Source organism: Cicer arietinum, chromosome 3 (genome assembly GCF_000331145.2).
Source record: "Cicer arietinum cultivar CDC Frontier isolate Library 1 chromosome 3, Cicar.CDCFrontier_v2.0, whole genome shotgun sequence".
Lineage (NCBI taxonomy): Eukaryota > Viridiplantae > Streptophyta > Magnoliopsida > Fabales > Fabaceae > Cicer > Cicer arietinum.
The window spans coordinates 48,706,650-48,720,315 of NC_021162.2; the positions used below are offsets into that span (position 1 = coordinate 48,706,650).

A 13,666-nucleotide genomic window follows, 5' to 3' on the forward strand; every position below is an offset into this window, starting at 1 on the left:
ATAATAATAATAATAATAATAATAATAATAATAATAATAATAATAATAATAATAATAATAATAATAATAATAATAATAATAATAATAATAATAATAATAATAATTAATATTCTCTTTCTTTTATTCCACTAACAATATAACAAAATATAATCCAACATAATTCTTCAATCCAAAAAACTATGTGGATAACTCAACTCGCTCCTTCAATATTGATTCACTTGTTATCATTGTAATATATTACACTTTAAATGATCTTATTTAATTTTGATATAGATTATAGGAAGGAAATGTTGAGTTAGAATTATGGTATGAATGGATTTTGTATGCAACAATACATAATTGATTTGGGTGAAATTAATAAGGAGAATTGTAATTCTTTAAATCTGTATAACACTCAATCTGTATAATGTCCATAACTTTCACCAAATATTGTATAACAATGATTCTTAAACTATTATAAACTTGAAAAAAATTATCTTCAAATTAGACACTGGAATCATTGACTTCTACACATTATAGTAGGAGAAATTTAAGGTTAGAAGTTATTTAAGGTTGCAAGTTGTAATTCTTTTTTTTTTTTTTTTGAGTTGGTCTTTTAATTTAATTTTAAGTGACGATTTGATATTTTATATTTTAAAATTTCAACAATGTTGTCTTTTTTTATACAAAAATTCAAAAAAAAAATCATCAAAATCCATAAAATTAATAATCATGTTTAATATAATGCAAATTTTATCAAATCCATAACTCAATTATTCAAATACACTCATATTTTCATCTCCAACAACATCAAATATAGAATGAAAATATGAGTTTATTTCAAGATTTAGGTTATGAATTTGATTAAATTTGTATTTTATTGAAGATGATAATGAATTTTATGGATTTTGTTTGAAAAATTTGATGATTGTTTGAATTTTTATTTTTAAAAAAGGGCAACACTGTTGACATTTTAAAACATAAAATATCAAATTGTCACTTAAAATTAAATTAAAGGATAAACTTGGAAAAAAAAGATAAATGACTAAAACGTTACCTGAAATTAAGTTAAGTGACCACAAATGTAATTTAACTTATTATATAACTTGTAACCTTAAATTTCTCCTACTATAATGTGTAGAAGTCAACGATTCCAGTGTCTAATTTGAAGATAATTTTTTTCAAGTTTCTAATAGTTTAAGAATCATTGTTGTTGGAACATAAGTATGTTATAGTGTGAATTTAAAAATATGTTGAAGTCCCACATTGGAAAGAAATATTTTTTGTAAATTTAAGTGGAATGAAACTTGTTTTTTAAAATTCAAGTCCCACATTGGAAAGAATTTTTTTTGAAATCTCACATTGGTAAACTATCATATTTTGTAGTTTCAACTCTATATATACTAAAGTCCCACATTGTTTAGAAAACATATGTGAGTTTGCTTCCATCACTATAAAATGAGTTTCAAACTATAGTGAAAAAGCACACCAAAGTTGGATGTTTTTCCCAACTTTCTCTTTTCTCCCTCTTATATTCTGCTCGCCTAATTTTTGAGCCACTTCTCCCATTTCTTTCTATCCCTTCGGTTTTAAAGCGGTTATTATGCCGCAGTCCCTTCGGTTTTAGAGCAGTTATTATGTTGCAGTCCCTTTGGTTTTTAGAGCGGTTATTACGCCGCAATCCCTTTGGTATTTAGAGCGGTTATTATGCCGCAGTCCCTTTGGTTTTTTTATAGCGGTTGTTATGCTGCAGTCCCTTCGGTTTTTTTAGAGCGGTTGTTATGCCGCAGTCCCTTCGGTTTTTTATAGCGGTTGTTATGCCGTAGTCCTTTCGCTTTTTCGAGCGGTTGTTATGCCGTAGTCCTTTTGTTTTTAGAGTGGTTGCTATGCTGTAGTCACTTTGTTTTTAGAGCGGTTATTATGCCGTAGTCCATTCGTTTTTTTTTCTTCTTTTTGAGCGGTTATTATGCCGTAGTAATGAATGGTCATAGTACCATATTGAGAGTGGCTTTAACTGCCATATTGAGGGTGTAATTCTAGAACGGTTTTCTACGGTGCAGTGGAACTCCGATACAGTGAATCTAAGCTGTTTTATTCTGAGAACTTTGTGGTTGATAGTCTGCCATGCACAATTTGGGCAGTGCCGCGAAACGTCTTAAAGTGTAACATACTACAATGATAACAAGTTAAACAATATCAAAGGAGCGAGTTGAGTTATCCACATAGTTTTTTGGATTGAAGGATTATGTTGGATTATATTTTGTTATATTGTTAGTGTCATAAGTTAAACCGAACCATTTGGATACTTATCTTGCATAATAAATATCATATTTATAAACTAGACATTCTAAACTTTCTAAAGAATTGTTGTTAACTTAAATTCGACATCGGTTGACATTTTAATAAAATTGTCAAAGTTGATGTATAAATGTAAAAAATTATGGTGCTATTAAAGTTAACTTTAATTCGACATCGGTTTCCACTAGATAATGGTTTCCAAGACCTTAAAAACAAATAGACGCGTCCTGAGTTCCATACAAATTGTTTCTCAATACAATTTCTTTCAAATTCATTAAAATTTCATGTTTGATTCTTAAATACCTACTATGGTAGAATATTCATGTGGTATTTTCTCATATTTTGCACGTGTGATACATGTTCCCTCTATTTCTCCGAGCAAAATTTGTTGCATTGCAATGCCTATTGTATCTACTTGGCCTTTCATAAGTGGAGACAAAATAAAGTGACCATAATAAAGACGTTTACTGTCTACCCTTGATTCAACACACTTCCACTATAGTGTTCGAATAGATACTTTTAACTTTTATGAATCATGGTAATATATTTTTATCAAATTCTTAAATTAATTATTTATTTCTCTTGAAATATCTTTCTTTAATATTTATTTTCAGTTTTTCACACGTCTTTTTTTAGGATCCCTGTATCCATTATGTGACATAGGGGTTACATCCGTATAAACCTTAATAGTATACCACTTCTACGAATAGTTCTTAATGACACATCGAATAGCATTTGTTGTTGTAGTTTGAGCAGCAAAGAGGGTGCCCCTTCGTGTACCCTTAAATCCACACGAACCATTAGAGAACCAAAAATCACCTGACCCCGTACATCAATAACAATCATAATGGTATTGTTGAAACTAACTTGAACATAAATAACTCCCTTTTGTATTTTACGAGTTTGCTTACGTGAACCAATACGTGCATTTTTACGTGAAGCTATTTTTGATATAGATTTTTCCATTTTTTATTATTTAAAAAAATTAAAGTCTGAAAAATATGGATATATCCATTTCCTGGCAAAAATGGATTCTTTACTATTTTCTAACTAGATTTTCTATATTAATTGTATTCTATAATTCGATTAATATAGACATAGAATTATAGAAATGTCAAGTATTAAGCAATAATATTTCTTATAATACCTATAATTATAGAATAGATTCGAATTATAGAATTTAAATTATTTTATTTTTATAGGTTAATATTTAAGAAAATTTAATATTAATTAGATTTTTTATTTGAATATCATTTTTTTGTGCATTAGGTATCTTATTTTTAATATAAAGCCCTTTTTTGTTAAAATATTATCCCTTGTCTTTGTTTATGTTTTGGATTGGAACAAATTACAATAATCCGACCTCTCTTGCAGATCAATCGACATTTTTCGCAAATTTTACGAATAGAAGCCGCTAATTTCATATTTATGACTCCTTACCTGAATGTTAAATCTATCTATTTATTGAAAGAAAATAGGATTTTTCTTATTAACTTAAATTAACTTAAAATTGTGCCCCTTAAAAAACATATTGAAGGTCTAATTAAATTAATTGACTTGTACTTCCATTTTTTACTTTCCCAGTCGTATACATAAGTATGCCGAATATTTTTGAAACATAGCCTAGAATCTTATTTTCATTCTATTTGTCTAAAAGTGTAATATACCTTTAGAAGTGATTCAGTAATTAAATCTCCATGATTATTTATTTATTTATTTATTTATTTATTTGTATTCTAGTTAAATCCTCTTCAATCATTTACTAATGTATCGGGAGTAATATTAGATATCCATTTTTTCTTTACTATACATTCACAAGAATATATATAAGTTTTTAATATAATTTGAATATAAGAAAAATGACCATTATCATATATAACATAAAACTTCTCTGATTCTTTCTAATCGAGCCTCTCGATATGTCATTATACCCCTCGAAGTAGAAAGAATTACAGTCCCCATTCCTCCTATAACTCTACAAAGTTTTTGATAGTTAGAATATATTCGTAGACTAGGTATACTGATCCTTTAAAAAAAAAATTAGAAAATTATATGATCCTTTCTTATTTCTCCGTAGATTTCAAACTAAAAAGTATTTGTTGCTTTCCCAATATTTTCGATGATATTAGCAAGTGGTATTTGAATTGTTTTTTTCTAGTCATGTCAGCATTCCATACAGTGACACCCTAAACCCCAAAATGACATATATAATCATTTATACTAGATTTTTTGAGTAAAATTCACAGGGGATAAGGAAAATTTATTTACAAGGAAATAAAAACTTTTTGTAACTAATTTAGGATATCACTTTTCTCAAAGTACACATGGAACAATTCAAACTTTATTACTTAATTAAAACAATTTAATCTCAATGAATTTGATTTAACTATAAATTCTTATTTTAATTCCAAAAACTTACTAGTACTAAGGTTTTCATATAAAAAGTCATTTGTAATTATATAACTAAAATATAAATAACAACTCTAAATTTCCGATATCGTCTATCAGAGCGGGGTTTCTCCCAAACTTGAACTTCAAGACTCATTAACATGTAATAACTGCGATTTCACAAATGCAGGGTCAAGCCAGTCAAACACAAACAACGAAGGACGTGAATTTTGAAATCATGTTAATAGTATAATATAACTAAGAAGAACACACAAACAATCATAATACACTGTATCATAACACAAACATTGGCCTTGGTAGACAGACAATTCAAATTGGCCTTGTCCTCATAGATCCCCTCAACTCAACCCGAGACACATGAAATCGAGGTAAATGTGTGTTGCATGGTAGCTCACGACATTTGAACTGCTACCTCCAAGTCACCTAGGAATTCTCCATCCGAATACTTCCATGGTCTAACAATCTTACCTTAAGGCTCAACAACAGACTGTCACGATTAGCCTCATTCAGTTGTACTTCCCGGGAATCACTAGGCTCTTCAGACCCTACCTATATGATGATAAAATAATCTCCACTTCACAAATTATCAATATTTTTTTCTCCCTTCATTATCTTAGACTACTCCATTAAGAGCATCATATTTAGGAATCATCGCTATCTCATCAACCATGGGGTACTTCAACATTCTCATCACAATTTTATAACATCATTAATCATACATAATCATGATCATCATATAAACTCATCACAATTTCATAACATCATTATAATCAATCAAACATCATCATTATCATCACATATACATGTGTCATACAATGCATCCATCTTTTATTATCACATCACATAAATCCGTCTAATCAAATATATGAACATAATTTCATTCAAAATCCAACATCACAACAATATCAAATATCAAATACCACACAATTATTCAAAATTAAATCAATCAACTTCTTATAAATATTTCTATTTAACATTTTAATCTCACAATTCCAATATTTTTACATGAATTAATTTATCTCTCAAATGGCTACTGCTGTACGTAGTGAGCCCCAGATGAATTATTAGGAAATACAGTTTTTTCGTTCATCTCACAATATATTATACTCATAAATTCAAATGCTCTCTCACCCATTACCTTATTTAGACACTTTCTCTAACACATAAATCAACGGAAATTTTCAACAGCAACTGTAGATCGACAGCGTACAACGAGCGAATCCGAATAAACGACGAGTTCACAAAATCGTTGAGACGGGACTGATAAATTATGCGGAGCGAAAAATAAATCTTAAATAATTACTAATAATTTTAGGAACAAAATTGGAGTCAAATCGATGAGAAAAAACTGCATAAAAAGTCTCACCGACTTGTTGGAGTGCCGAAAGTGTCAAACGTCAACTTCGCCAAAAAAATACAAATGAGTAGTACTTCTTAAAGATTTTGACTAGAGGAATTCAAAAATGATGTCAGTTTTTTGAGACGACAAATGTGGTGATCAGAATCGGTGAAAAACAACTTGCCCAAGGAAAGAAACACAATTGTTTCTGATTAAACAAAGTTACGATTGATAAAATTGTTGCCAAAAATGGATTCAGTGGACGATTTCGTGTGGGATAGAGGTTGGGATCGTTTCATAATGGAAAGGAATTGGTGGGGATGAATTTGTGACAAAAGGGTTTCTTTGATGGATACACGTGTTTTTTTGCTGAAGAAGGGGAAGTCTAAGTGCAGATGGAATGGTGTAGGTAGCAAATGTATAGGTGCATGAGTAAAACAGGTTGTAAGGCCCAACACTGGGGAGTCTAGTTTGTGTCTGATGCGGGAATAGAGGTGTAATGAGTGATTCGCAATTGTAGGAAAGAAAAAGTCCAACCAGTAATAGCTCAAATTAATATGCAGAAGTAAAAAATAGGGGTGTAATCAGTCGTCTGGTCCCAAATTAATTTTTTAGTATTTCTAAAAGCCCTTAATAAATAAATAGTTTATTTTACTTTCCTAGAAACTTTTCTCCAAAATACTCGTTTTAACATAATATTATCTATCCTTAACATAGATAAATATAATTTTAACCAAAACTCTCATATTCAAAATGATAACTATGATTATTACTATAACATCCTTGAAAATAATCAAATAAAAATACATCATCTTTATAGAATAGTTGAAATGATAAAAAAAAAAATATAACATCAACAATTTATATTACTTAATAATTATAAATAAATATATGCAACTATATAAAATTAAGAAAATAAATATTAAAATTACTAATATATCAAGATAATTATTTGTAAAATAAATAACTAAGATAAAATATATTTATAAATAATTAAATATAATTATGTGTACACTTAACATAAGTCAAACATACAAGAAAATATCACATTAACTGCAAATACACATATACATGTAGAGTCGCCTAAAATCTTATTCTTTAAAATATTTACACTAAAATACTGTTATTTATAGAAAAATATATAAAATAATAAAATATAATATTTGTTATTTATATCACTTATTTAGTCAAATATATACAAAATCAGCGTATCATAGAAAGCTCCCATATAACGAAACTTAGTCACAAGATTTATCCACATATATTCTAAAATAGTTTTAAAACCAAATTAATTATCTAAAATCCTATTTCATGAAGAAAATATTTATTATAAAATTCGAGATGTTACACGTACTGAGGTTAGTATATCAGCTATAGTATATTTATCCACGATATTTTATTGCTCCTTACTTTCGATATAATCAACATGCTCCCATTTTTGGATTTTTTTATTCAATAAAATATGTAATATTGAATATAAGAATATAATAATATCCAATATATAGAGCATTATTCTAATTAGGATAATGTAAATATATATAGAATATTCTAAAACTAAAAAAAGATATTCTAATTAGGATAATGTAAATCGATATAGAATATTCTAAAACTAAAAAAAAATATAGAAATAAAATGAAATAACGACCTATTCTAAACTATATAGATAATCTGATGTGGAATTCAAATTCAGAATTCTATTTTTTTTTTTATAAATAAAATTCTGAATTCGAATTTTTATTTTAAATATATATATATTCCTTTTTTTTATATGTATTATTATTTTTATTTAATTTTTAAAATATTTATTAAATAAATAGAATGACTTACTACTACTAATATTTAATATATATATATATATATATATATATATTATATTTGATATATTTATGAATTAATTGCATTTCTATTCAATTCATAAATAAGATATCTATATAACAATCTCGTATTATAATATCACGGGTGTTAATGAATGTATTTTAGTGAAATTTAACTGTCTTAATTCTCGGACTATTGCACACAAAATCGAGTTTCGTTATTATTTCCTTAACCGCCGCATTATCATCATATTTTATTATTATACCATTACTAAAGTTCTATATAAGTACGTACAATTACAGCTTTATTAACTTCTAATCTTTCTAATGTGTATTTTGTACTGTTTTTTATTTTTATTTATTAGAGCAAGAATAACGTCACCAATATAAGCATACAGTTGATTACTAGCTCCTATGATTCGAATACACATCAATTCTCGAGCTCTGCTATTATCGACTACATATTTAAATAGGTTTGAGGTTGAATCATATCATTTTTTTTTATCTTTCAATCAATCAGTCAAAAAAGTTGAAGTAAAAAAATTCAACAATTACCATTTTTTTCATACTAAAGACTTCTTTTGTTCTAATTATTATTCTAGTCTAAAATAATGAATTGAGTTCGTATAGTCATTTTGGATGCTGCTAATGAAATAGCCTTTATAGCAATATTTTATGCGATCCCTCCCATTTTGTAAAGTATTTTGCCGGGTTTAATGACAGCTATCCAATATTCGAGAGATCATTTTCCCGAACCCATATGGGTTTCCGTTGGTCTTATTGTAACACGTTTGTCTCTGGAAATATACGTATTCATATTTGTCCACCCCGGCGAACGTTTCGTGACATTGTGCGCGGCCCTGCTTCTATTTGTCTAGATGTGATCCAAGCAGACTCAAGTGCCTAAAGAGCATATTTGTTTAGATGTTTTATTCATGCTTTGACAATATTGCATTATGATATGTTAAAAGGATATTTTAAAATTATATTATAATATTCCAAAGCTCAATACTATAACCATTATTACTTGATTAAAGTTGCATTATTTAGTGTCAAACCCTTGCAAATTCCACCAAGTATGATAATGATATTTACTACATACACCTAGAGCTCTTAAAAAAGCCCAAAATCTCTAAGCTTCTTTAATGTTTTTTTAAACAAACTCTTAATATTAGGCCTTCTATCAAAATATTTTTTTTTAAATCTCGGTCCATTATTTCATGGGGCTTAAGAGAGGGGGCTCAGGAGGCTTATAGGCCCCCAATATTTTGTTAATTTTTATATTTTTTCTTGAAAAATTTTGAAATTTATTTTTTTCGAAATTTATTTTTTCTTAAAAAAAATTGTGAGAAAAATAAATAAAAAATTCTCGAAAAAAATAATTTTTTTTATCGAATCAAATAAATTTCGATAATAAATTGTAGATAATTTTTTATCAAAAAAAATTGAAATTTTTTTACCCGTGGAAAAATCAAAAAAAATTATTTTTCAAAAAAAAATAAAAAAAAAATAGTCAATTTTTTTTTTCAAACAAAAATCGATTTTTTTTAAAAAACGTAGGCCTATAGGCCCATTAAGCCCACAAAATTTTAGGGGGCCTTCTTTTTGGGGTCTTTTAAATTATAAATTTTTTTAACCCCTCCAACATGTTGGCTATGGCTAAAGCTGTCAATTTTACAAGCCCCCTAATTATTGGCCTCAGCCCACATTTTGAAGGGGCCAAAAAAGTTAATAATTTAAAAGGCCCCCAAAAATAATGCCCCCTAAATTAAAAGCCCCTTAAAAATTTGTGGGATTAGGAGGCCCATAGGCCCACATTTTTTAAAAAAGAATCGATTTTCTTTTTTGAGAAATAAAGTTTTTCAATTTTTTCACCGATAATTTTTTTTAATTTTTTTCTATAAAATTTTCCGATTTTTTTTCGATAAAAAATGTTCGATTTTTTTCGATAAAATTTCTGATTTTCTTTCGATAAAAATTTTCGATAAAAAATTTCTGACTATTTTCGATAAAAAATTTCTGATTTTTTTTCGATAAAATTTCCGATTTTTTTTCGATAAAAAATTTCCCATTTTTTTCGATAAATTTTTTTATTTTTTTTTGAATAAATTTTTTTTCAAGAAAAAAATCTTAAAATTAACAAAATATTGAGGGTTTATGGGCCCCTAGAGCCCCCTCCCTTAGGCCCCATGAAATAATGGGCCGAAATTAAATGCCCTTAAAAGATTATTTTGATAGGGGGCCTAATAATAAAACAAAAAAAGTAAGGGGACCTTGTAGTTGGGGGCTTTTTTGACGGCTCTAGCTGTGGCCAATAATTAAGGGGTTTGTCAAATTAACAGCTTTGTATACACCTCGTGTATGAAATTGAATAAGAAAAATGAATATCTATATGGCTATACATCAAGTACTTACCTACTATATTGGTATGAATGATATGATATATAGTAATGTTTAAAATGAATATCTATATAGTAATGTTACGGTGAGGAATGTTGGTAAGTCATGGCGAGTGAGACACCACTTGTAGGTCTTAATAATTACCAATCTTACCAAAATAGTACAAACAAGTCATGACAAGTGGTCTCGGCAGCCTTAATGCAAGACTTGGGAATAAATTGATTTATTGTAAGTTCTGTCAGGTGATCAAATTTGAGAGACTTAAGAATAATAAGATGATTTATGGTATATAAATATAAGTAGATATAAATATCAATGTGATCTACAATTTTAATTAACGTTGAATGTAATGAAGGCTACATGTTTGAATGTAATGAAATCTGTTATTTTTTGTTTTAAGTTGGCTTGTGAAAAAAAAAAAACTGGTAATTGTTGTCATTACTATTTTGTTGGTTTTAGAGTTGTAGATGTTGTTGTCAATTTAAAATATTGTTTCGAAAAATATTTAAAACTCTTTATATATATATATATATATATAAAGCACATAACTTGATTCTATAAAAGGTAAAAATATTGCTTATTTTCAAACGGATAAAAATATTCTTTTGGTGATGAAACAAATTAAAGACATTATAGCTTTAATGAAAATCAATTTTAAAGTGTGAATTTTTATATTATACCTCCTTAGAGTATTGATGGTTGTAACTTGATGATTACAGTTTTAATCTTGTTATCGAAATCATTTTAGAATGTTGGTCATAATTTTAAAATAAGATAAAATTCATATTATGAGCAATAACAATTTTTGAATATTCAATGTTGGTAGAACATTAAAGTTAATAGTTTTAGAAAACAAATTGTGAAGGAGTTAATGTTGATTAACTTTGTAAAAAGAAAATACTTTTATGATTGAATTGATGTTGATTTATTTTAAGGAATTAGATTGTTTTGGAGTTTTGTTGAAAAAAATATAATGATAATTTTATTTAAAATTTAGAGTCATCAAAAAATATTTACTCAAATTTTTGCTATATGTTGTTTTTAATAAAATATAGAATATTTATTGTAGTGATAGTTTTAAGGAAATAAGCAAATAAATTGGAACTATTTTGGAAGCTTTCATATCTTGATATCTTTTCTATCTTTAAAAATATATATGGTATGATTTTCTTTCAAAATATAGGTTGAAAATAACGATTTTTACAATTGTTAATTATTTAGAAAAGTATTTTTTATGATTAAAGGACGAGTGAAATTCTTGAAATCTCGTAGATTTTAAAAATACACATGACTTGTTTTATTTTTATTATATCTGAAAAAGTGATTTATTTTAGTTATTCAATTTAGTTTGGAAATGTGTTGTATCTTTAAGTAAATAATTATTTATCTTATTTGTTATTTAAAAATGTTTGTTTGAGCTTGTTTTAATTTTTAAGTGATGATGATTAATACAAAGAAAAAAATATATATCATAAATTTAGAATGGTTGGACTACATGTTATGAGTTTATAATTAGTGTTTGATTCATTAAATAAACCAAAAATCGTTGTGCCAAATTGTTTGTTTATTTATTTGAATGTGTATATAACTATGTGAGTATGAAAGTGATTGTGTTTTAGATATTTTAAGTGTTGGGAAGTGTAGTGTTTAGAGTAGTTGGAAATGTTTAATCTCGAGATAGTTCTTTTTTTTTATTTTTTTAATTTTGATTGTTGATTTATATAAATGTAAATTACTAATAAATTATTGAGAATATATAATTAAGTAAATTTTTAACTTATAATGAGAAGTTGTGGTGCCGGTCATGAAACATATTAAGGATAGTTTTAATTACTTGTGTAACCTCTGCGTTGCACCGAAACAAACGATTTTGATAAATTGTTATATTAATATATATATATATATATATATATATATATATATATATATATATATATAAATTTTATTGGCATTAATATTAAATACATCATTTGAATTTTTAGGCACATTAAATACATCATTATATATATTACTTCTCATAAAATATATAATTAAAAAAATCTAAGCGTAAAATAAACTTCATCTACATGTATACAAAATAGGCACATGTTTTCCGAAATAAGAATCTTCAATCATTTCCTATCAATGTTACTTGAACGCATCAAACACTAATATTGGATCTTAACCGAAATTTTAAAAAATTAAACAGTTAGATTTGATGAAATAGGAATTTTTAAAATAATAGACATGGACATATTAAGTAAATTAGTAAATTATAAAATGAGCAAGTAACTTAATAATGAATTGTTATTTTATTACTCAACATAATATATAACTTATATGAAATACATTACATTTAACCATTCATATAAATTTTGCTTCATTGTATCAAGTGGTAAAATATCATTCATTCTAGTATTACTTATTATAGCTTAAATACTAAAGAAAAATAAGATTCCTATTACAAAATACAATTACGAAACACATAAAAATTATGATTATCTTTTATCTTTGAATTTGCATATTAATCTTCATGAATCTTTCATGAATTCTTTAAAATTGTTGATTTTGGCAAATGTAGTTTTCAAGAATACTTTGAATTTGCATGATATTTAATAATAAATTCATAAGGTAAAATGTATAGTACGTAACATTAAAATATAACCATTGTAAAAAAATAGCGTTTTAAAGACCATTACTTTCAAATAAAATGTCAAACTGTAATGTAATGGATATGATAAAGTAGTGGTTGACAAACCATTACTTAAAAAAAAACTTCGTTGTTCATCAATATTTTACTCTTCAAACTTCGTTGTTTGCATCCACGTCTATCTAAAAGCTCGAGTTTCGATACAGATTCAATCTTTGTGGCAGCAACTGTTTAGTACAAAATTTAAATTAACCTTTGAAATAAATGTTGGAATATAGATATCCAATATATACACATGTTTTTTGTTCAGACATCTTAGAAAGATAAACACAAGGACAATTCATAAAATAAATTTTTTATTTAAATTTATATAATATTCCTTAAGATTTTGAAGCGAATCCTAGTCCATACGATTATAACTCCATAACTTTCAATGTTGTACTACACCATTCCTTCCATAAACTCTGTCTTGTCTCAATTCAACTAAAATTACCATGACATCTATTTAAAAAAAAAGTAATGATTAAGATGTGAATGACTAAAATAAAATAACAGTGACAAATTGAAATAAATTTACCAATCGAAGTAATTCATGTTAACATTTCAAATTTCTAAGAATAAAATGAATGAAAAAAAAAGTAAGGATTAAAATATGAATAACTAAAATAAAATAACAGTGACAAATTGAAATAAATTTGCAAATAGAAGTAATTCATGTCAACATTTTGAATTTTTGGGAATGAAACGAATGAGTACGTATAGGCCGTGACCAAACTGGTTTCTAAATGTCGTATCATT

At 26.6% G+C, this 13,666-nt stretch overlaps 1 protein-coding gene across 1 annotated transcript; it reads right to left on the minus strand.

Moving 5' to 3' along the window:
* Positions 1 to 2,943: 2,943 nt before the first annotated feature.
* On the minus strand, positions 2,944 to 3,243 carry LOC113785861 (small ribosomal subunit protein uS11c-like). The gene has a single exon (XM_073366432.1). It carries the CDS (start codon positions 3,241 to 3,243, stop codon positions 2,944 to 2,946), a length of 300 nt encoding a protein of 99 aa, XP_073222533.1.
* Between the last annotated feature and the right edge of the window lie 10,423 nt (positions 3,244 to 13,666).

Bases quoted from the DNA above. Each gene is read 5' to 3' on its own strand.
- LOC113785861 (XM_073366432.1), bottom strand. From the start codon at position 3,243: ATGGAAAAATCTATATCAAAAATAGCTTCACGTAAAAATGCACGTATT.